The 25,422-nt window shown below is 35.1% G+C and overlaps 1 protein-coding gene across 5 annotated transcripts; it reads left to right on the forward strand.

Moving 5' to 3' along the window:
* The first annotated feature begins 431 nt into the window (after positions 1–431).
* On the forward strand, positions 432–25,205 carry Mtif2 (mitochondrial translational initiation factor 2). 5 transcript variants are annotated; one of them, XM_013357212.4, is made up of 15 exons: positions 432–561; positions 1,774–1,857; positions 3,721–3,977; positions 4,367–4,478; positions 7,812–7,983; positions 8,411–8,571; positions 9,452–9,628; positions 13,737–13,876; positions 14,431–14,555; positions 17,048–17,252; positions 17,888–18,140; positions 18,461–18,601; positions 20,024–20,188; positions 24,160–24,300; positions 25,007–25,205. In XM_013357212.4, the coding sequence occupies exons 3-15, from the start codon at positions 3,741–3,743 to the stop codon at positions 25,177–25,179; spliced, it is 2,202 nt and encodes a 733-aa protein (XP_013212666.2). In that variant the 5' UTR covers positions 432–561; positions 1,774–1,857; positions 3,721–3,740; the 3' UTR covers positions 25,180–25,205. The 5 variants fall into 5 exon arrangements, with proteins under 5 accessions (XP_013212666.2, XP_040126639.2, XP_005322074.2 ...); XM_040270705.2 differs by having other exon boundaries at positions 3,815–3,977; XM_005322017.5 differs by having other exon boundaries at positions 449–772.
* Positions 25,206–25,422: the final 217 nt, after the last annotated feature.

Consider the following 25,422-nt stretch of genomic DNA (forward strand, 5'->3'; position numbering starts at 1 on the left):
ACAGGGGAGGAAAGTGAGGCAAAGAAAGTTGACAAAACACCTCCGTACATATGGGAAATAAATCGGGTTAAGAACCTAAGCTCCCTGGCTCTACTATAAATTCTGTCCGAAATACTTCCGAAAGAACTCCTCGTACAGTACCACCATCGCCACCTTTCCTTGAACTTCTTCCTTTTTGTTAGTTACATGTGTCTTTGAAGGACAGCATTTCCTCACATTTCCTCGTTTAGTTTCCCCTCCGGTGTAGACACTGCAGCCACAAACAGTCCCGGAGAAGCAGTAATTTGTTAAAAAAGGAAAACGTGCAGCAGACGCGACAAACGACACGCGGTGGACCCTGGAAGGAGACCCCTGATTGCACCACCACAACACGTCGGACAGCCCGAGTTCGGGGCGACAGCGACTATTTAGAATTCGGGGAAAAACTACTTCCGGCACGACCGGAAGCCCGACGGGGACCGTTTATGGTAGGACCTTCAAATGGACAGTTCTTCTGGGTCCGGATGGTGATCTCTGCCTGGAATCAGAATCGTGGTGCCCAGAGCCTCTTGTAGGAGTAGAGTGAGTGGGGTTCCTTAGCCAGGGTCTTCCGGGTGGCGTTTATTATTTGGTCTAAAATGTCAATGGCATAAATCACGCGAATTCATGAACGTTGCTCATTCGGAAGCCTTTCCAAGATGCATTTCGTCCCTGCGTGACCTCCACTTAGACATTCACCAATTCCTGTTCATCGTTCTTGGAGAAACCGCCAGCGGCTTGCTTCCTCTCGGAGGTGCCGGTCTTTACTCTTCTTGTTTGCAAAAGCCTTTCTGGATTCGAGTTTGAGGCGAAACCACCCCACATTCGTAATTTTTCTACACCGACTTCCTTTTCTTTTCAGTTAAGCTCCTAAATTTCCAGCTCTTAAGTAGACGTTCCCACTAATGCAGTTACGTAGGCCCACCGTCCTTTTTTTTTTTTTTTTTTTTTTTTTTTTTTTAGATTCCCCACACCAGTACCCTTGCGGCAAAATAGCACCGAACTGGGAGTTAGAAAACCTGGGTTCTAGTCCCGACTGCCACTAACTAGCGGTATGACATTGTAGAAGTATTTTTGACCCCTCTGCATGCATTCCAGTTTCCTTTGCTGTAAAACGAGGGTCTTGTAGTATATAACAACCAAGGTTCCTTCCAGATTTGACGTTTGGTTTATTGCCTCCAATGTGTCTTTCTAATTCCTGCCTCAATTACATACCTGGACTTAGGTTAATATCTTGTAGGGTCTTTCCTCTTACTCCTTGAATCAATGCCCTTGTAAAGTCTGTTTTCAGATTAACTTAAAAATAATTTCCCAAGGAAGCCTGTGCTCCCTGCGCACTTTTTACTTCTTAGATTAGGGGTACATACCTAAAAAAGATTTTAAAGTGCAGTTCTTGAAGTGTTTAATGTATGAATGAATTTCTAAATCTTAATGTGTTTATTTCTTTGAAATTAAGTCAGCATTTCTTTTGATCTTTACTTGAATAAATTTTTTAAGGTAACTTGCTAACTATGTTTAACACACGCGTGCACACACACACATACACACCTCAGAATATAAACAAGATAATGACTTGTGAATATTTTTAACTTAGAAGTAATTAATCCTTAAAGCATATAAACTATCACTAAAGAAACCCATGATATAATGTAGTTTAAAATAGCTGGTGACAAAGTATATACATCACCTCATTTTTTTTCTTTATAGCCTTGTGGAAGGAAAGACAGACATTAAAACAATTTTTTCTTTTTACAGAGATTAGAAAAAAAATGAGGCTCATAGGAAAGAAGTGATTTACTCAATCAAGATAACAACGCTGTCTGCTAAATGTCAGAACAGGTATCCACCCAAGATTCTTTTGTTGTCTAGTCAGGTACTTTGTTCACTATACTGCACCTTTTTAATTTCTTTCTTTGAAAACAAATATTCAGGGTTGGGACGGTAGGGCACACCTGTAATCCTGGTGGCTCAGGAAGCTGAGGCAAGAGGATTGCAAGTTCAAGGTTGGCTTCAGCAAGGCCCTAAACAACTTAGTGAGACCATCTCTCAAAATGAAAAATAGAGCGGGATATGGCTCAGTAGATAAGTACCCCTGGGTTCAATTCTCAGTACCAAAACAAAACTGTTTGTTGTTTCAGGAACATAAAATACATATGGGGAAGATTGGTTAAAATGTAACATTTGTAACATTTAATTTTTACTTTACTGTCCAGTTATGTAACAAAACTCACTTGCTCAGGCCCCAGTTTTTTTGATCATATCTTGTAACTATTAATCATTTCTGAAGAATTTTAAAGAGTACATAGTAGAAAATATATGTAAAGAATAAATGGGGCTGGGCTTGTGGCTTGGCAATAGAGTGCTTGCCTAGCATGTGTGAGGCACTGGGTTTGATCCTCAGCAACACATAAAAATAAATAAATAAATAAAATGAAGGTATTGTGTCTATCTACAACTAAAAATATTTTTTAAAGAATTTAATTTTTATGAAAATGTTTTGTAATTATATTTTATTGTAATTCTGTAATTAATCTATAAGCATATTGTAGAAATACCATATTGTATGAGAAACAGTTTAAAATTTTTTAATTTTTGAGATAGGGTTTCACTATGTTGCTGAGGTTGGCCTCAAACTTGTGATCTTTTTGCCTCACCTGCAGAGTAGCTGGTGTTATAGGCCTGTGGCACTACGCCTAGCTAAGAGTATTTTAAGGCAATGTAAAAGTTGAGAATTTTGTTCAAGATAGCTTTATAAATTATATAGTTACGGTAAACACAATGAAATGTTCCTTTTTATTTTTTTTTAAAGTACTGGGAATTGAACCCAGGGCCTTTCTAGGCAAGCACTTTATCACTGAGCCATATCCTTGGCCCCTTTTTTTAAAAATTTTTTTTAGTTGTTGATAGACATTTTATTTTTATTTATTTGTATGCCATGCTGAGAATTGAATTCAGTGCCTCACACATGCCAGGCACATGCGCTACTGCTGAGCCACAACAGCCCCAGCCCCTCTCTGGCCCTTTTTTAAGATTTTATTTTGAGGCGGGATCTCCCTAAGTTGGCCAGAACTTGTTGGCCTCAAACTTGCAATCCTCTTGCCTCAGCCTCCTGAGAAGCTGGTATTACAAGCATGTTCCACTCTGCCTGGGTTTTCTTTTACTTTTTTTTTTTTTCTTTTTCTTTTTGTGATGTTGAAGAATAATGTTTAATGATATAAAACACTATTTACAATATATTCTTTAGGGAAAAATTATACACATAGTATGACTTCATTTTTTTCTAAGTAGATATAAGCATAAAGAAAAGGTCTGAAAAGATACACATTATTATTATTATTTTACTTTTTAGTTGTAGATGGACACAATTAGAGATTATAGGTGGATGAGAATATAAAAGCTTGGTAGATAGGAGCGGGGAGATTTTCTGAGTGTAAGAGATGAAGTGAGAGCTTATATAGGATGTTAGCACATTGTACTAGCTAATGGGGAGTCATCAGAGGGTGTTTAGCAGAAGTAATTGACTTCAGATATACAGTTTAGAAAAATCCCTTCTGTTGACTTGACTGAGCTCCTTCAGGGCAGGAAGCCAGTTTTACTCACTGTTGTACTCTAATACCCTTTACAGTGCTTGACATGTTGTAGATCTTCAATTAATATATTTGCTATCTTGATATAAATGTTAATCCAAACATTATTTTTAAGTCTTTCTTTTTAGGAAAAACATGAATCAGAAGCTAGTAAAGTTGGAGAACTTGCTACATTTTCTTCAGACCTATAAATCTCACACCATTTGTAGGCAGCTGCACAGCCTGGGTCAAAGAAGAACATTAGTACAGTGGAGGCATGGATTTTCATCTGCTTACCCAGTGTGGACAGCTCAGATGTGCGCCTGGCCATGGAAAACAGATGTGCTCATTGGGCCTGCTTTATCGAAATACAGGCTTCTAGTAACAAAGGAGGTAGTTACAGATTTTTATCTCTTATAATATTATTTAGCCTGATATTAAAATGCTTCGAAAGAAGAGTAGAAATTCATTTTTAGCATTTTGTCATTTGTAGAATCTTACTTAATGCTACTTAATGTTGTACTCTAGGCTAGAGATCTTGGTGAGGAAGGGAAGTTCTGGTTTGTTGTTTGGTAATGCTGGTGAATTTGATGACCTAGAGATCATTATAAAACAATGAATAAAGGATGCAGGATTTTTAAATTTTAGCTTAAGGTTTAACTACTTATGGAAGTGTTTATTGGTAGAAATAGTAGTCGTGATCATGGTAGGTATTCCAGAATAAATCTGAATTGTCACTTAAATTTTTTTCTTCTTATTTGTCTATTTTTTTAAAAAAATAGGAAAAAAGACCAAGGAAATCTCAATTGTCTTCAACAAAAACTAAAAAGGAGGTAGAAGTATGGATTGGAATGACTGTTGAGGAACTAGCCAGAGCACTGGAAAAAGATATAGGTGAGCAGATAAGTTTACAAGGAAAAATATGGGGATGTGGAAAACGTGGAATTTTACAAATGAGATTAAGGCAGTCAGGGATAAAAACTAGACTGAAGAAGATAAGTCGTTCCAATATTTTTCATTTTAGGTTACAAATTTTAGTAGTATTTTCACTCTTTGTTAAATGTAGTTCTCTATGCATTTGTTTTTTGTTTTTTTGTTTTTTTTTAGTATTTTTCGTTGAATATGGACACAATACCTTTATTTATTTTTATATGTGGTGCTGAGAATCAAACCCAGTGGCTCACTCATATGTGCTAGGCAAGTGTTCTACCACTGAGCTACAACTCCAGCCCTATGCTTTTGCTTTTAATAAAAGTGGGATATATTTTCTTATCTGAATTATTTTTTCGTTTTTAGCAACTTTGTGGCTTGTTAGAATAAGTCTAAAGAATGCTTTTGCACTAAGGGGTATACTTACACTTTTATTTTTCCCCTTTGTTACAATAATTTTCTTCCTTTTTTTTTTTTTTGTTGTTATTGTTTTTGTGTTGTATTGGGGATCAAACCCAAGGCCTTGTGCCCAGTCCCTTCTATAATTTTCAGATTTCCTTTTTTCATTCATTTTAACAATATCTGTAAGCCCAGAGAAAAATATTTATAGTAATCACTACAACTTTTGTTCTGCTGTGCTGGGAATTGAACCCAAGGCCTTGAACATGCTAGAATAAAGATAAAATAGTATGTTGATAGTCATACGCATTTAATATAGGAGAGAAAGGATTATTGCTTAATACCAGGTACCTTTCAAAAGTGCAGGATAACTTATTGGAAAACTGTAGTAATTGGATTATTAGGTATTTTTAGCATTATTAAAAACAGCATTGCCCCCATTCATGCCTGTAATCCCAGCAACTCTGGAATCCAAGGCAGGATAGTGAGATCCTGTCTCAAAATAAGAAACAAGCTGGGTGTGGTGCTACATACCTGTAATCCCAGCAGGGCTGGGTAGGAGGTCCCAGGAGGCTGTGGTAGAAGGATCACAATTTCAAAGCCAGCCTCAGAAACTTAGCAAGGCTCTGTCTCAAAAACTAAAAAGGTTTGGGGATGTGGCTCAGGGCTAGAGCATCTTCTCAGTTCAGTTCCTAGTATTGCAAAAACTAGTTTTTGAGCCCAAATTGGGACTAGCTAAATTAAAAAGAATTATTGAGCTAGTTCTTACACATAATAATTTTTTAAAATAAAATCATAAAAAGAAAATATTAAAAGCTCATCAAAGCCAAGCACAGTGGTGCATACTTGTAATCCTAGTGACTCAGGAGGCTGAGGCAGAAGTATCATAAATTCAAGGCTAGCTGGAGCAATTTAGCAAGACCCTGTTTCAAAATAAAATAAAAGGGCCTGGGTATGTAGCTAATGTCAAAGAATTCCTGAGTTCAATCCCCAGTACTGCAAACAAAACAAAACAAAATTCAACAAAACTCTTTACTTCTTAACTACTTAAATGCTTTTTATTACTAACCATTTCAATTGCTTTGAGGTTTTTTATTCTTATCTGTATAATAGAAATACTATATAACAGTGTGCTGTTTTGCTCTTTTCTTATCTCTGCATTCATTGACTTCATGTTGGTAGCTTGAAATCAAACTTGACTGGAGTATTTCCATTACAGAAATTGGGAAATATTACAAAACAGGGATTTTTATTTTATTTTTTATTTTGTGGTTCTGGGGATTGAACCCAAGGCAAGGATTCTATGAACTCAGCTATATCCCCAGCCTGGGATTTTTATTTTTGAGAGCTTCATTATTAAACGTTTATCAGCACACCATGAAATTGGATGTTTTTTAGTGTACTGCTCTTACTTGAAGATGTTTTTCTATTGTATCTCCTAAGTATGTTAATGGGTGACTGAAAGTCTTTAAAGATAAAAATATTTTTTTCATCATCATCACAAATACATGACTTATTATCAACAGGGAAATATGATTGAGTTTAAAACAAACCATATTAAATAAAATGAGTAAGAGAATAAGTAAATATTTTTCCTCTATTTCAAGACTTTTTGTATTGGAGATTAAACTGATGGGCACTTTACCTCTGAGCTACATTCCTAGTCTATTTATTTATTTATTTATTTATTCAGATAGAGTCTCACTAAGTTGCTAAGGGTCTCGCTGAGTTGCTGAGGCTGGCCTCAAACTTGTAATTTTCCTGTTTCAGCCTCCCAAGTCACTGAGATTATAGCCATGTGCCACCATGTCCGGCTATTTCATGACTTTTTGGAAACCCTAAATAGATACATAAACAAGTAAATAAATCATGGGCACATATGTTCAGAGATGAGTGTGTGTCTGTATATCTGTGTGTACATACAGGCAATGCTCATTTTTCATAGATTCTGTATTTACAGATTTGCCTACTTGCTAATATTTATTTGTAGTTTTGCAGTTATCCTGGACATGCTCAGTGCTGTGAAAAATTTGGGTTGCTCCATGCATATGTTCCCAGTTGAGATTGAACAAGGCGATTCTCTGCCTTCTTGTTTCACCTGTCATACTGTAAACTTTAAAAAACTGGCCCATTTAATATCATGTTTCTGAATTCTTGTGCTTTTTGTGGATGATATTGCTCTTTAAAATGGCCCCTTACTATTGTGATGAGGTGCTATCCAGTGTTCCTAAAACAAGAAAATTGTGATATGTATTATGTAGGAAATATATGTCTAACACAAGCTTGTTTAGGTGTCAGGTATAATGTTATTAGCTGTGAGTTCAATGTTAATTGACAATATGTATTTTTAAAGTATCTTTAGATAGAAACACATAAAACAAGATTGTGTATTAATCTGTTGATGAAATGTTGCAACTGGAGGCTTGAAGGAGCCTAACCCTGCATTTCCTCTAAGAGCAGTGTGGTTCAATATTTGTTAATTCAGTTTTCATGGCAGCTCTGTAGAGTATAACTATTGTAAATAACAAGAAATGACTCTGTATATACACATATGCATGACATATGAGCATACAAGTTTTCAAAGAAATAGGCTAATCAACTACACAATGCTAAATATATACAGCATACAACTTAACATTTTATTGATGTTTCAGATGGTTCAGAAGGTACACAAATATTTATGAATATATAGAATTGTCAGTTAATATGAGTTTATCATTTTAAGGAATTAATTTTTTTCAACTTTGTGATTTTTTTAACATTAGAGAAAGTTTATATACTTGTATATCCCATTTGTACACCCCATTGATGTACTGTTTATGTAGACTTTAGTAATAGAGGTCACTTTCTTAAGCATTTAATGCATGATCCTAAAAGGTTTTGTCTTATTCTGACCAGATTATGTATATGAAGCTTTATTGAATACTGCAATTGACATAGATTCACTAGAAGTACACTCACAGTTAGATGAAATCTGGATCAAAGAAGTAATAAAGAAGGCAGGGATGAAGTTGAAATGGAGCAAATTAAAACAGGACAAAGTCAGAGAAAATAAAGATGCTGTAAGAAGGTAAATATTACCTATATGTTGGGGGAGGGAGACCATTTAGTGGGAAGATTTGCCTTAAAACTTCTTTTGTAATTAAAATGATATGTGAGTGCAGGGTCAACTTTTTTTCAAAGTGATTAAAGCATCAGAAAGTATATTCAGGTTATTATAAAACTCTAAAGGTTATTTTTTATAGAATGTTGAATATATATATTAACCAGAATTTTAAACTTTGATTCATATCTGCCCATTGTTATGAAGATGCTAATTATAGGTAGAAAGTCATTAAATATTCTGTTATAATAGTTATATGTAGAGAAGAGTTGTGTCTAATTAAACTTGGGTTTTATAGTTAATGATAGCTTGCAGAGATAACGGCAAACCAATTCACAGGTTATAAAATGTTTCAGATATTTAAGCAATGAAACTCCTTTGCTGTTAATTGTAGGCCCCAAGCAGATCCAGCTTTATTAACCCCAAGGTCCCCTGTTGTTACTATAATGGGCCATGTCGATCATGGGAAAACAACGTTACTTGACAAACTTCGAAAAACTCAAGTGGCAGCAATGGAAGCTGGAGGCATCACTCAGCACATTGGTGCCTTTCTGGGTATGAACACAGATTACCTTACAATGTGCTTGGGAACCCCACTTACTATTTTTTTTAATCAAATGTTATGATCAAAAAAAATGTTATTGTAAAAAGGAAGCCATTGGATTAATGAAATGTACAGCAAGTGGTTAAAAGTTATTTTGTATTTTCCATAAGAAATTTATGTTACTGTTTTTTCTTGGTCATTCTTAGTTTGGCTTAATGAGCCTAAAATTTTTACTCAATTAATCAATTATGCTTATATAATCTCCTATGCTAGGTTGTGATAATGTTGCTCATGATAATTAATAACTACTGCTTAGTGAGCACTTAACATGTGCCCAGCACTGTGCATTTTATATGCTTCATCTCTTTTATCTTCACAACATCATTAGGTAGGTATTAATATTCCTACTCACAGCTGAGGAGGTTGATAATCTTCAGGTTAAGTAACTTTCCCAAAGTACATAGTTAGTAAGCAGCAAAGATGAGATTTAAATTCAAGGATCCTGAGCTACTAACTGTGCCTTTCTCTGGCTCAAGGCCATTGTTCAGATGTGGTTTGCTGATGTAGGGGATGACTGACTTGTTACAACTATTGGTCTGTTCTAACTTCAGAATGGATGTCAGTTGGTACATTTATGAAAGTTACTATATTTTAGAAATATGAATTTGAAATTGTTATATGAAAAGAAAACCCTAAAGGTCTCACTAGTATTTTGTAAATTTTCATTGTGAAATTTTAATCTGTGTTGTTCTGATTAAGATTAGTAGAAGGAATGCAAATTATTTTAAAGAACTGTTGATTATATTCAATAATGTCATATGTACATTCCGTATATATGTTAAGGAAGTACATATTTGAATCTTTGGTTTTCTTGGATTTCTGTTTCCACAGTCTCTCTGCCCTCTGGGGAAAAAATAACCTTTCTTGATACTCCGGGACATGCTGCCTTCTCAGCAATGAGAGCCAGAGGTGCTCAGGTCACTGATATTGTTGTGTTGGTCGTAGCTGCAGATGATGGGGTGATGAAACAGACTATAGAATCTATTCAGCATGCTAAAGATGCTCAAGGTATTGTGTGTCTGACTTATATGTATCAGGAAGGAAGTTGCTTATTATTTATTTATTTTAAAAAATGATCTCCTCCATAAAGTTGCAGTTCTGGAGCCATTTACAAGTAGCTTTAATCATCACTGCAGCCCCAGGATTGATATACTTGTTTTACAGATAAGCTTCAAAGATAGTTAAATTATTTTCCAACTGATATATAACAAAAAGGAAAGGTGTCAGCAGGAGTTGACTTGGGACTTGTGATCACAAGATAATCTTACTTCCATTTAAAAAAAAATAAAAAAACCCTTTTTATTATAGAGGATTTATATAGATGCAACATTAAGAATAGTATAATAAATCCTATTAACCTTTTATTCAGATTTATTAGGAGTTGCCAAGAGGTGATATTTCATTATTCCTTGTTCATTTACCTAGAATTCTTAAGAGAAACTTTCTCTTCATTTCCTTTATTTTTTTTAAATTTGTTCTTTTTAGATGTTCATGACAGTAGAGTGTATTTTGACATATTAGACATACATGGATCTTCATCTGCTTTAATAAGTTCTTATTTAATCAAAGGAATAAAATTGTAGGCTTTGGAAAAATCATCTGGTCATTTTCTCCCTTATTTCTCTCTTTTTATTTTTTAATTTGAGACAGGATCTCCCTAAGTTGCTTAGAGCCTGGCTAAGTTGCTGAGGCTGGCCTTGAACTTGTGATCCTCTTGCCTCAGCCTCCCAAGTTACTGGGAATAGAGGCATTTGCTACCACACTCAGCATCTTTTCCCTTCTTTCTTCTTTTTTTAATATTTATTTATTTATTTTTAGTTGTAGCTGGACACAATATCTTTATTTATTTATTTTTATGTGGTGCTGAGGATTGAACCCAGGGCCTCGAACATGCTAGGTGAGTGCTCTACCGCTGAGCCACAACCCCAGCCCACAGTGTCTTTATTTTATTTATTTATTTTTATGTGGTGCTGAAGATTGAACCCAGGACTTTGCATGTGCTAGGCTCTACTGCTGAACCACAATCCTAGCCTCCTCATTTAAAAATTATAAATGGAGCATGTCTGTAATCCCAATGACTCAGAAGGCTGAGGCAGAAGGATTGCAAATTTAAGGGCAGCCTCAGCAGCATAGCAAGACCCTGTCCCAAAATAAAAAGAGGTGGAAATGTAGCTGAGGGGTAAAGTGTCCCTAGGTTTTGTCTCCAATATTGGGGAAAAATTATAATAATAAATACTGCACATATGCATACACATGTATTCTATACATTCATTCTTTTTAAATTTTTAAAAAATATTTTTAGTTGTAGATGGATGCAATTCCTTTATTTTATTTATTTTTATGTGGTGCTGAGGTGTCAGGGATTGAACCCAATGCTTCACATATGCTAGGCAAGAACTCTACCACTGAGCCACAATTCCAGCTCTATAGGTTTCTTCTTCTTTTTTTTTTTTAAATATTTATTTTTTAGGTATAGGTTCACACAATACCTTTATTTTTTTATGTGGTGCTGAGGATCGAACACAGTGCTTCAGGCATGATAGGCAAGCACTCTATCTCTGATCCACAACCCCAGCCCTGCATTCATTCTTATTGTACCTACCCCCAATGAGAAAACATGAAGTGTTGTATCCCCCCAGGTTTGTTGGCAAGAAATAAAAAAGGTTGAGAATTACTGATCTAGGTTGAGTCTTTCATCTTATAATGCGAAAACTGAAACCCAGACAGGAAGGAGCCAGAACTCTTCCCAATTATATACAATTACATAGCTAATGTGCAACTTGTTTGAATTTGGGATCTAACTCTTCTAGCTTCCAGTATTATTCTCTTTCCTTCTCTTTTTGTAGTACCGAGGAGTGAACCCAGGCGTGCTCTCCCACTGAGCTACGTTTCTAGTCCTTTTTATTTATTTTATTTTATTCCAGATACTTATTTTTTATTTTGAAACAGTGTCTTGCTAAGTTTCTAAGGCTGTCCTTGAACTGACAATCCTCCTATCTCAGTCACTCAAGTAGCTGGGATTACAGGCCCTCTTTTCTTTTAAATTCCTCAAAACTGTCTTTACATATTTTTTTAGTTGTCAATGGACCTTTATTTTTTATTTATTTATATGTGGTGCTGAGAATTGAACCCAGTGCCTCACACATGCTTGGCAAGCGCTCTACCCCAGCCCATAATAACTGTCTTTGTATGTTGATCTTAACAATTCTAGGCAATACATGGCATAAAGAAGAGGGGTATAAATTTGCCAGGGATCCCATAAAAAAGCAGTTGGTTGAGATAGAATCAATTCATCTTGTTATGCTTTTTGCATTTATTCTTTTGATCCTTGTTAAGTTCAAGTTCGCCTATATAGAATATGCACTTTTTCACAATAGTAGGTTATAGACTGAGAAACTTTTTGTGTTTTTTTTTTTTTTTTTTTTGGTTTCTGTTCCTTTGACCCTGAGAAAATGGTGGACATAGTAAAACTCAACTAGAATTATCTCCTAGATTTTTGTGTGCTATCTCTAATAAAAGGATATGTTTAGTAATGATGAACAAATTATAAGATTCTTTAAGTGTATGCTTATTGAATTGAGAGTCCACTATGTGTTGGTCACTAGAGTATGTATATAAATAAAGAGTTGGGCTGGGGATGTGGCTCAAGTGGTAGCGCGCTTGCCTGGCATGAGTGCGGCCCGGGTTCGATACTCAGCACCACATACAAACAAAGATGTTGTGTCCACCGAAAACTAAAAAATAAATATTAAAAATTCTCTCTCTCTCTCTCTCTCTCTCTCTCTCTCTCTCTCTCTCTATCTATCTATCTATCTCTCTCTATCTTTAAAAAAAAAATAATAAATAAATAAATAAAGAGTTGTTCTAAATCCTAAAAAAAAATTTGCAATAATGATACTTAGATTCAGCTGAAGGTGGGATATTAGGTTTTAACAATGAATAAAGGCTTTCAACAGGGAACTGCACCCAGCAGATGAATGATTGGAAGCAGCTGGAGAACCAACAGGCTGAAGCAATCTGATGCAGAGAATCAAAGTGCAGCACTTAATCATTGTCTCCTACAGGAAAACTGGAGAAAAATATCTCTTGAAAAGAAATAGTAGTAAAGCGTGGACTGGAATCGTATCTCAGTGATGCTTGTCTGGCATGCATGATGAGGCCCTGGGTTACATTACTAGCACTGCAAGAGAATTTTTTTTTTTCTTGGTAGAACTGGGGGTTGAGCCCAGGGTCTCCATCACTGAGCTACATCTCCACCCCTTTGTATCTTTTATTTTGAGCCAGGGTGTCACTACTGAGTTGCCCAGGCTGGCTTTGAATTTGCAGTCCTCCTGCCTCATCTTCCCAAGTGGCTAAGATTATAAACCGGGTGTGGTGGCACATGCCTCTAATCCCAGTGGCTCCAGAGGCTGAGGCAGGATCATAAGTTCAAAGCCAGCAAAAATGAAGTGCTAAACAACACAGTGAGACCCTGTCTCTAAATAAAATACAAAATAGGACTGTGGATGTGGCTAAGTGGTTGAGTGCCCCTGAGTTTAATCCCTGGTACTAAAAAGAAGAAGAAGAGGCAAGTGATCTGATGGTATTAAACTAGACTTGTGATTTTTTTTTTTCCCCTAAAAATTATCATCTGTGTAGTTACTGATCTCACTTTCAGATTTAAGGATAGGTCTCCACTTCCCAAATATTGTTTTTAAAATTTTTTCTCATGTCAGGTGTCTGCTCTTAATTCAGAATTTACTTATAATTACAGTTTTAATATCTCACATCTGGATTCATTCTTTTTTTTTTTTAAGAGAGAGAGAGAATTTTTCTTTAATATTTATTTTTTAGTTTTCAGCGGACCCAACATCTTTGTATGTGGTACTGAGGATCGAACCCAGGCTGCACGCATGCCAGGCGAGCGCGCTACCGCTTGAGCCACATCCCCAGCCCTGGATTCATTCTTTATATGTAGAGAGTACAGAGTGGTGGTGTGAGTCTAAAGTGGATCTTTTAAGCCTTTCAATAAATAAGTACATCCACTGAGTAAAAAAAAAGCCAGAACAGGTTGGTGTCTCACTGTGAATACAGAATTAAAGATACTCTCATTTACATTCTTCTTAATCTCCTTTAGTTCCTATTGTCCTTGCAATAAACAAATGTGACAAAGCTGAGGCTGATCCTGAAAAAGTGAAAAAAGAGTTGCTGGCTTATGATGTGGTGTGTGAAGATTATGGAGGCGATGTTCAAGCAGTGCATGTCTCTGCACTCACGGTAAATATGGGTACCTCAGAGACAGATGTGTGTGGATGAGAGTGCATAGCTGGATGGTTGCAGAGTATGGCTTAAAGCCTGAGAGTATTCAGTGCTTTTTCTTTTCATTTATTTAATAATGCTAAGTAATGTTTGATTCACTTACTTTACAGGATTCTTGAGTGGATCAGATGAAACAATATATATTCAGGCTTATTTAATTAGATAAAACTTGAAATGTAAAGTAGCATCATTAGAAGTTAGTGAGAGGAAGAAAGCAATTGTAGAGGCAGATGGAGGAGAAAGAATGAATAAGCATGCATTTATGAAAGATTATTAGCAAGCACCACCAGTGACCAACCTATTAAAAAAGAAAGTCAGTTGTTCCTTGCAAGATCTGTCCCTGGGTCAGGATTTCTTTCTAATTCTTCCTTCCTTTCTTCTAAAAAATAGGTAATTCTTACTTTATATACTTAAAGAAAAAGATCAAGGATAATTTGGTTTTCTGACCCTAGTATTTATATTTACAGATAGTATTTCTTAATGTATATTAACCTTTGTTGTTGTTGTTAAAGGGCGATAATCTGATGGCTTTGGCAGAAGCAACAACTGCTCTTGCAGAAATGTTAGAATTGAAAGCAGATCCCACTGGTCCAGTGGAAGGAACAGTAATTGAGTCTTTCACAGACAAAGGAAGAGGGTAGGACTATGCTATGATGCTTTCCTTTGATAATTTTGTTTCATGATTTTGTGACTTGATTATATGACTACATATTTTTATTGCATATTATTTTTAATTCATGAACAATATTTTCAAAGCATTTGTTTTGAAAAGTATTTATTGTACTAGCACACAGAACACAAAAATGCAGTTATTGTCAATAGACTGTAGCAACTATCTGTATACACCTAGTCATATTTTGATGACTTAAGTAATTCAATTTTTTTCTCCTGACTAGGCTTGACCTAAATTAAAATAAAATAGCAATTCTAAATTCTTGATGACATTACCCATTAATATAATATATAGTGGGCTGGGATTGTGGCTTAGTGGTAGAGCGCTTGCCTAGTACCGGGGGTTCAATCCTCAGCACCACATAAAAATAAAGGCATTGTGTTGTGCCCATCTACACCTAAAAAATAAATGTTAAAAAATAAAAAATAATATATAGAAAGGTGTTTAAAATGGTGTTCTCTTCTTGAATTTCCCTATTAGCAAGAAAGATTTTTTCATTGTTTTGTATGCTGTACCAACTGTGAGCAATCTCTTAGCTGACATGGACAGTGGCATAAAAAGTATATTAGGATGGTGTCAAAACACTCTGCTTTCTGCTTCCTCCCTTACCATAACTTTATAAGAAAAAAAATTCATTTTAGTAAGAATTATATTATTAAATTTACTGCATTAAACTGGGTATGATGGAGCATGCCTGTAATCCTAGTGGCTCAGAAGGCTGAGGCAGGAGGATTGTGAATTCAAAACCAGCCTTAGCAAGTTAGCGAGGCCCTAAGCAACATAGTGAGACCCTGTCTCAAAATAAAATATAAAAAGGGCTGAGGTTGTGGCTCAGAAGCTGAGCACCCCTGGTTTCAATTCCTGGTACAAAAAGGACTAGGAATGTAGCTAAGTAGTAAAGCACTGCTGGGTGCAATCCACTGTCCTGCCAAAAGGAAAAAAACATAGCATATTATCCTTTTTTTTTTTTTTTTTTGTAGCAGAGTTTGAACCCAGGAGTACTTTATTGTTGAGCTACATCCCCAGCGTTCAATAGTATTAAATATATTTCATTGTTGTGCAGTAGATTTCTAGAACTTCCTCATCTTGCAAAACTAAGACTATATACCCACTAAACACTAATTTCTCTTCCCTCCTTTCTCTAGTCCTTGGCAACCATGTTTCTATTCTATTTTTATAATTTATATATTTTATAAGTGAAATCATACAGGATTTTTTAAAAATATTATTATTATTATTTAATATTTATTTTTCTGTCCCAGGTGGACACAATATCTTTATTTATTTCTATGTCATGCCGAGGATTGAACCCAGTGCCCCACGAATGCCAGGTCAGCACGCTACCACTTGAGCCACATCCCCAGCCCAAATTATTTGTTTTAATTAGTTATATATGACAGTAGAATATATTTATGCACTTTGATATCATACATAGATGGGATATAATTTCTCATTTTTCTGAGTGTACATGTTGCAGAATCATATTGGTCATGCAGTCACATATATACATACAGTAGTAATGTTTGTTTCATTCTACTATCTTTCCTATCCCCACATCCCCTTCCTTCCCCATCCGATCACTTCCCTCTCCCTAATCTAAGGTAACGCTATTCCTCTCTAGTGCCCCCTGCCTTATTGTGAATTAACATCCACATATTTGTGATTTTATTTTTCCCTGTTATATAGAGATTGAACTCAGGGGCTCATGCATACTAGACATGTGCTCTACCACTGAGCTATATCCTCAGCTCCCACTTACTTTTATTTTATTTAGCATAATGTCCCTAAGGCCATCCATGTTGAAAAGGATGCATGATATTCTTTTGTGTGTATGAACCACATTCTCCTTAGACAGCTTACCCATTCTTCTGTTGATGGATGTTTGGGTTGTTTTCACTTTCTGGCTATTGGGAATAAATATATATATATATATATATATATATATATATATTTTTTTTTTTAACTAGGCTTTAAGAATACTAGGCAGCTCAGGATTTATGTCTGTGTGTGTGTGTGTGTGTGTGTGTGTGTGTGTGTGTGTGTGTGAGAGAGAGAGAGAGAGAGAGAGAGAGAGAGAGAGAGAGAGAGAGAGAGAGAGATAGATATTGGGGATTGAACCCAGGTCCCTGTGCATGCTAGGCATATGCTCTACCACTAGGCTACATCCTTAGCCCTTTTTGTTTTGAGATAGGGTCTCTCCAAGTTTCCCAGGCTGGGCTCAAACTTGTTATCTCCCTGCTTCAGACTCCCAAGTAGCTGGGATTACAGGTATAAACCATCATGCCCAGCTTCAAAAAATGTATTTATAGTATCAAAAATCGGTAGTTGAGAAGAGAATTAATGCATAGGTTTATATATATTTAAACTGCATATAGACATTTTTGCTATAGTTAAGAAAGTATAATTATATCTTTATGATGGCATTAAATAAATATGTATATATATATTCATTTTAGTCCTGTTACTACAGCTATCATTCAAAGAGGAACTTTGAGAAAAGGCTCAATTCTGGTTGCTGGAAAGAGTTGGGCAAAAGTACGCTTAATGTTTGATGAAAATGGAAAAATAATCAATGAAGCTTATCCCAGCATGCCAGTGGGAATTATAGGCTGGAAGGACCTTCCTTCTGCAGGAGATGAAATTCTTGAAGTAGAATCTGAGGTATTTCAAGTTTAATTCCTGCATATTAGAAATGATAGAATGATTTTATTTTTAAAAAATTTTCCTTTTTATTGGTACATTATAATTATACATAATAGTGGGACTTATTACATATTCATAAGTACATATAAGTGATATTAATTATTTTAAATATCAAGTTTGTACTGTTATATCAAGTGATTGATGTTAACAAATAATTCTCGTTTGTACATGGCCTTGAGGGAGTTAGTTGTGTCATTTTTAGAATTTGACTTTAGCATTTTTTTTAAATGGAAATTATTATTTTTTTAATACTTTGTTTTATTTATTTATGTTTATGTGGTGCTAAGGATTGAACCCAGGGCCTCACATGCTCTAGGCAAGCGCTCTGTCACTGAGCCACAACCCCTTTAGCATGACTTTTAAATTTTGAGATAAAATTTTAAAATTAAATTGTAATTTAATTAAATTATAATTTTATAATTTAAAATTTTTAATTATATAAGAAGCTCCCCAATTAAACTTTATAAGTTTCTTGAAACTTATAAAAGTGGTTTCAGACTAATTAATTGCATAGTGGGGGAAAATAAAAGCCTTTCACCTAGCATATATCAGTGTCTATTTTATTAAATAATGCCAGTATTTCTCCTATAAAGGCAAGGGCACGTGAAGTTATTAACTGGAGGAAGTTTGAACAAGAACAGGAGAAAAATAAAGACGATCTGAAAATACTGGAAGAAAAACGAAAGGAACACCAAGAAGCACATCGGAAAACCCGTGAGAAGTATGGCACTTTGCACTGGAAGAAGAGATCATTTATGAAGTACCTAGAAAGAAAAGAACAAAGACCCTTAAAGCCAAAAGAGAAAATAGAAAGAGATTCAAACGTACTACCTCTAATTATTAAAGGTATCTTTTTGAAGATTTTACTTTACAACTCACCTTTTGAATACATGTATATTTTTATTCTTTGTTCTTCTCAAATTTAGTAGTAAAAACTCCTAAACTCATAAAGGAGTTTGGACTCAAAAATTTGAGTGAAAATTAATGCAGTATTTTGAGAGACATTTTTCTAAGTCAACATATTTTTTGCTAATTTAGTTGTAAGTGAACATTTGGCTCATTATACTTTATATAAATTCTTTACAATTTTTTTCCCTTTTTAAATTTTCTTTTTGTTAATGCCTAATTCTTGACATTAACAATTTTTAAACTTTTGCTGTATTTAGGTGATGTTGATGGTTCTGTTGAGGCCATTTTAAACATTATGGATACCTATGATGCTTCACATGAATGTCAACTAGATTTAGTACATTATGGAGTAGGTGATATTAGTGAAAATGATGTTAACTTGGCTGAAACATTTGACGGTAAGGTTTCTACTTCCTATTTGTCTGTGTTCCCTCAATCACATTGTGATTATTTAATTCTGTCGTTTGGCTTGACATACCTAATATTCCCATTATCATCACCCTTTCCACTATAGGATCAGATATCACATCTATTAATGAAAAGGTCTTTTTCAGTAATGCTAACCAAAGTATTTGTTAGGCACTGACTAGCTGAGCACCATTTTTTCTGTGTAAGGTATACAGTGTAAGATTTTTTTTTTTTTTAGCCTTTATTTATTTTTATGTGGTGCTGAGGATTGAACCCAGTGCCTCACACATGCCAGGCATGCGCTTTACCACTGAGCTACAATTCCAGCCCACAGATTTCTTAATGTTAAAACTTTCAGGGTGGGCTGGGGATGTGGCTCAAGCGGTAGCGCGCTCGCCTGCCATGCGTGCGGCCCAGGTTCGATCCTCAGCACCACATACCAACAAAGATGTTGTGTCCACCGAGAACTAAAAAATAAATATTAAAAAAAAAAAAAAAAACTTTCAGGGTGATTGAGTTTTTTCTTTTAAGCTTTTTTTTTTTTTTTCTCATTCATCCTATTCAAGGTGTTTTTCCTTGCTTCTTTTCTTTTGGTATCAGGGATTAAACTAGGCGTGCCAAACCACTGAGCCACATCCCTGGCTCTTTTTTATTTTTTGAGGCAGGGTCGGGTCTTGCTAAGTTGCTTAGGGCTTTGCTAAGTGGCTGAGGCTGGCCTCAAAGTTGCAGTCCCCTGCCATACCCTCCTGAGTTGCTTGGATTATAGGTGTGTGCCACCTTTGTTTCTTTTTCTTCCAAAGTATTTGCAGTTAAATATTATTATTATTTGGTAAAATGGTCAATTCTTGAATTTTTCCAATTATGTAACTATTTTTGAACAACTTTTGGCCAAGTGGATACCTAAATATAAACCACAAAACTTTTAGACAATAGAATTACAATTGTATGGACACCTTTATTTTATTTATTTATTTTTATGTGGTACTGAGAATTGAACCTACTGCCTATACATGTAAGGCAAGTGCTCCACCACTGAGCTACAATCCCAACCCAGGATTACAATTTAATAGTGGAATTATCGTTAAAATAAAACAATAATTTAGCCTTAATCATTTTTTGTTTTATTTCTCTGGTATAAAACCAAAGCTTTGTTTAGCATACTGCCTTGCACATTATAGACACTTAAGAAATTATATTTCTTAAATTAATAATTTAATATCATGAAGAAATTTTCCTGACTAAACAATTTATAAAATTCAGTGATTTGAAAATTTACTAGTTTTTGTGGGATAAAAACCCCACAATTTTTTCCCCAATTGCTATTGCCATTTAACTTATTTAAAATAAAATTTGAGTTCTGCTTGAAAGACAAATGATAATACTTGTGTTACTTTATTATTTCTCTTTTCCAGGTGTTATATTTGGTTTTAATGTGAATGTAAGCAATGTTATCCAGCAGTCAGCTGCAAAAAAGGGAGTAAAAATTAAACTTCACAAAATCATTTACCATCTTATTGAAGATTTGCAGGAGGAACTGAGCAGCAGAATGCCCTGTACTGTAGAGGAACACCTAATAGGTGAGTGTTCACTGAATGTTTCTTTTATTTTATTGTGGAACTGGGGTTTGAATCCAGAGGCACTTTACCACTGAGTTATATCCCTGGCCCTTTTTATTTTTTATTTTGAGACGGGGTCTCCTAAGTTGCTTAGGGCTTCTCTAAATTATTAAGGCTGGCCTTGAACTTGTGAGCCTCCTGACTCAGCTTCCCTGGTCACTGGGATTACAAGTGTACGCCACCATGCCTGGCCTGAATATTATTTTTTTATTTTTTAGTTGTCAGTGGATCTTTATTTTATTTATTCATACATGGTGCTAGGAATTGAACCCAGTGCCTTACACATGCTAAGCAAGCGCTCCACCACTGAGCCACAATGCCAGCCCCCTGAATGTTATTTTTAAGCATTCATATCTTAAATGTTGTAAACAGCCCCTGAAAGCAAAGTTGAAGAGAAATATATTCACTTTTCCAATAAATATCTATTGTTTTAGAAAAACTAATGACCATAAGATGAAAATTCCTGGTAACCTCATAAGCATTATGTGTCCTGTAAGACACATTGTGCTTCATTTAAGCCCCGAAAATACAAAGGCAAATAAGGCATTAAGAACTTGCCCTCAAATGTAGACATGAACAATTAATGATAGTACAAATTTGACTAGGATCAGCAACATAAACATTAACACTGTCACTGGGTACAGTGGCACATGCCTGTCATCCCATGGGTTTGGGAGGCTGAGTCAAGAGGATCACAAGTTCAAGACTAGCCTCAGCAATTTAGCAAGACTGTCTCAAAATTTTTGAAAAGTCTGGGAATGTAGCTTAGTGGTTAAACACTCCTGGATTCAATCCCTGGTTTTATATATACACACACACACACACACACACACACACACACACACACACATAAATATATACATATTATATATACATACATATATACATATATACATACATATATACATATGGTACCATATATACATACACACACATATATACATAGACACATACACACACACACATACTCACATACACACACATATATAAAATTAACAGTGTTTTGGAAGGTGCCACTGGGACTGGCAAAGAAATTATACCATAAGAAAACTTACTTTATATTTAAATGTTAAATATTGTTAAGTATTGTCTAGCATATCCTTTAGCCAGATTTAAAGGCTGAATTTGTATTGTACCCACTTGCCTCTAAATATGTACATTTGCTAAATAAGTACAAGGATATTCTTATAAAACTAACAATGATCAAATAATATTCTCTAATTCAGTCCAAATTCAAATTTTGTCTATTGTCCTCACAGTGTACTTTGTAATGCATGTGCTTTCCCTCTAGTCCAGGATCTTGGGTTGTTATTTCATTGTCCTATTTCTTTTCTTTCTTTTTTTTTTTTTAATATTTTTAAGTTGTAGATGGACACAATACCTTTATTTTATTTTTATGTGATGCTGAGGATGGAACCCAGTGCCTCATACGTGCAAGGTGTGCGCTCTACTACTGAGCCACGACCCCAGCCCCTCCTATTTCTTTTTAGGCTCATTTAATCTGGAATAATTCTACAATCTTTCTTGACCTTGACCTTTTTAAAGTGTATGTAAGCAACTGTAGAACATACCTTAATTTTTAATGTCTAATGTTTCCTCGTGATGAGATTGGATTTTACATTTTGGTTCATACAAAGTTAGTTTATGTCTTTCTGACCTGCTAAATATGATCATGCAGATATTTGTATGTTCTTGTACTAGTAGCAATTTGGAAAAACAGTCATATTATGAGGGTTTTTACTAGTCAAATCCCACTAGTCAAGTAACACCCTAAAAAACTGGTAATTATAGTAAGTTATTTCATTATTGGAACTTAATTTTCATTGAGAGGAAAAATATTTACAGAATTAGTATTTATAAGTGGATCTGAAAACATTTAAGTGACTTAAAAATAGATCAGGTGATGATAGGTGATCTACTCTAGAAAATAGGTTTTCATAGAGCAGTGGCAATACTCAAGGATTTTCATGTTTATTTTTTGCAGTACAGAGTCTCTCATGCTAGGTCAGTGCTTTCCACCAAGCTACATCCCCAGCCCTTTTTTTAAAAATGTAATTTTTAAAAATTTATATATGACAGCAGAATGCTTTATAATTCTTATTACATATATAGAGCATAATTTTTCATATCTCTGGTTTTATACATAGTATATTTACACCAAATCATGTCTTCATATATGTACTTTGGATACTAGCCTTTTTTGAGATGAGTTTCACTAAATTGCCCAGTCTAGTCTTGAACTTGGATACCCTACCTCCTACCTCAGTGCCCCAAGTTCATCTGTTATTTCTAATTATTGGACAGGGAAATAAAGTTGATGGAAATAAACCAGGACTTCTTTCTATGCACAAGTTCATTTTTTAAATTAATTTTTTATTTATACATGACAATGGAATGCATTACCATTCTTATTACACATATAGAGCACAGTTTTTCATATCTCTGGTTGTATACAAAGTATATTCACACCAATTCATGTCTCTATACATGTACTTTGGATAATAATGTCCATCACATTCCACCATCATTTCTAACCCCATGCCCCCTCCTTTCCCCTCCCACCCCACCCTATCTAGAGTTTGTCTATTCCTCCCACGCTCCCCCTCCCTACCCCACTATGAATCAGCCTCCTTATATCAGAGAAAACATTTGGCATTTGTTTTTTTTGGGATTGGCTAACTTCACTTTGCATTATCTTCTCTAACTCCATCCATTTACCTGCAAATGCCATGATTTTATTCTCTTTTATTGCTGAGTAATATTCCATTGTGTATATATGCCACATTTTCTTAATCCATTCATCTATTGAAGGGCATCTAGATTGGTTCCACAGTTTATCTATTGTAAATTGTGCTGCTATAAACATTGATGTGGCTGTGTCCCTGTAGTATGCTGTTAAATCCTTTGCATATAGACCAAGGAGAGGGATAGTTTGGTCAAATGGTGCTTCCATTTCCAATTTTCCAAGAAATCTCCATGGTGCTTTCCATATTGGCTGCACCAATTTGCAGAGTCTCTCTCCCCACCAGCAATGTATGAGTGTACCTTTTTCCCCACATCCTCACCAACAGTTATTGTTGTTTGTATGCATAATAGCTGCCATTCTGAGTGGAGTGAAGTGAATGAAATCTTAGTTTTGATTTGCATTTCTCTAATTGGTAATGATGATGGACATTTTTTCATGTATCTGTTGATTGATTATACATCATCTTCTAAGAAGTGTCTGTTCAGGTCCTTGGCCCATTTATTGATTGGGTTGTTTTGTTTGTTTGTTTTTGTTTGTGCTTAACTTTTTGAGAGTTTAGTGCTCTACCTGATGTGTGAGGGGTAAAGATTTGCTCCCAAGATGTAGGTTCTTTCTTCACCTCACAGATTGTTTTTGCTGAGAAGAAACTTTTGAGTACATCCCATTTATTGATTCTTGATTTTAATTCTTGCAAAGGAGTCTTATTCAGGAAATTGGGGCCTAATCCCACATGATTAGGGCCAACTTTTCCTTCTGTTAAACACAGGGTCTGTGGTTTTATCCCTAGGTCCCATTTTTTTTTTTTTTTTTTGTGGTTGTTGTTGCTATTTCCTATTTTAATAACATACATTAAAATTCACTAGTAAATATTTCCTTTTGGTGGTTTACCTTGTTGCATTTCAAAACTTTCTCTTATACCACTGATATTGGAATCACTAGAGAGCTTGCTACATATTCAGAAAACCCAGTTCCATCCCAGAACTAATGAATAAGATTCTGCATTTTAGTAAATCTGACTCATGGTAGTATAGTTAAAATTTGAGAATTCCTTTTTTTAAATCAATTTTTTAAAATTTATATTATCATGGAATACATTACAATTCTTATTACACATATAGAACACAATCTTTAATACTGTAGAGTTGGAGGTATTATTTTTCAGATCATTATCATTTTCTTCCTAAAGGTGAGGCTTCTATACTAGCTACCTTCTCTGTAACAGAAGGAAAGAAGAAAATTCCTGTGGCTGGCTGCAGAGTTCAAAAAGGACAGTTAGAAAAACAAAAAAAATTTAAATTAATCCACAAGGGACAGGTTATTTGGAGAGGTAAGCAACATCAAAATGTTTTCTATGGTTTATCCAGGCCCCAAACCTACTGATTGCATAACCATCTAAAATCCATTGATCTTTTCCCATCATAACGCTGTTTTAGCATTCTTAACTTCTCCATAGCAATGAGTTCCCTTCCTATTAATTTTTACAATTCCTCTAGATTGTTAGTTCCTCAGACTTGATTTTAACTACTTTTGTTTTTGGAGACTTGAGTCTGAGCCTATTTTTCAGGCTGGCCTTGAACTTGAGAAACTGTCACCTCAGCCTCCCAAGTAGCTGGGATTATAGGCATATACTTTTGCATGCAGCAATTTCCCAAGCTTTTAAAAACTGGCTTCACTTTCATCCTACACTTACCCATTCCACTCCTGTATTCCCATCTTTCCGAACTTGACCTACTGTCTACAGTGTTTATCAGTCCTGAGTATAATCCCATCCTTTGCGGTCTTTAAGTGGGAGATTTTTGGGCTTTCCTGGCATAAAATCCCATTTAATGACAGGACTGTATAATAAAGTTTCAAAGAATTCCAGTGAGAATTTTCATTTTAACACCAAACTACATAGCATTTAGTACTTGAGGCTGGTCTCAAAATTAAAATCATTCTGCCTTAGCCTTCCAAACTGCTGGAATTATGGGTGTGCACCTCATGCCTGCCTTAGTACTTTGTTAAATATACTCACCTTAAATTTCCTTTTTAAGGCTCATTGACCTCGTTGAAACACCATAAAGATGACATCTCAGTCATCAAAACTGGAATGGATTGTGGTCTCAGTTTAGAGGAAGAAAAAGTGGAATTCCAAGTGGGAGATGAAATTGTTTGTTATGAAGAAAAGGAAGTTTCAGCAAAGACTTCTTGGGACCCAGGATTTTAAAACTATTAAAAATGTCAATGATGAAATGCCTTTGCTTTATTTTACATCAACTGGTTTTGTTTTACAGAAGTTAAAGCTTTACCATTAAATAGTCAAAAAGTACTTGTTATTCTACACCATGTGTATTAGAGCACATCTTGGAACAGAAATAATAAACCATTCAAGGATATCTCCAATGAGAAATTCTCAAGTGGGAATGTAACATGCAAAAAAAGGGAGTTGGTAGCATTACCACTGAATGTA

Source organism: Ictidomys tridecemlineatus, chromosome 12 (genome assembly GCF_052094955.1).
Source record: "Ictidomys tridecemlineatus isolate mIctTri1 chromosome 12, mIctTri1.hap1, whole genome shotgun sequence".
Lineage (NCBI taxonomy): Eukaryota > Metazoa > Chordata > Mammalia > Rodentia > Sciuridae > Ictidomys > Ictidomys tridecemlineatus.

Bases quoted from the DNA above. Each gene is read 5' to 3' on its own strand.
- Mtif2 (XM_013357212.4), top strand. From the start codon at position 3,741: ATGAATCAGAAGCTAGTAAAGTTGGAGAACTTGCTACATTTTCTTCAG. The intron at 13,877-14,430 runs GTAAATATGGGT...TTGTTGTTAAAG, and splicing joins TGCATGTCTCTGCACTCACG to GGCGATAATCTGATGGCTTT. The intron at 17,253-17,887 runs GTATTTCAAGTT...TCTCCTATAAAG, and splicing joins TTCTTGAAGTAGAATCTGAG to GCAAGGGCACGTGAAGTTAT.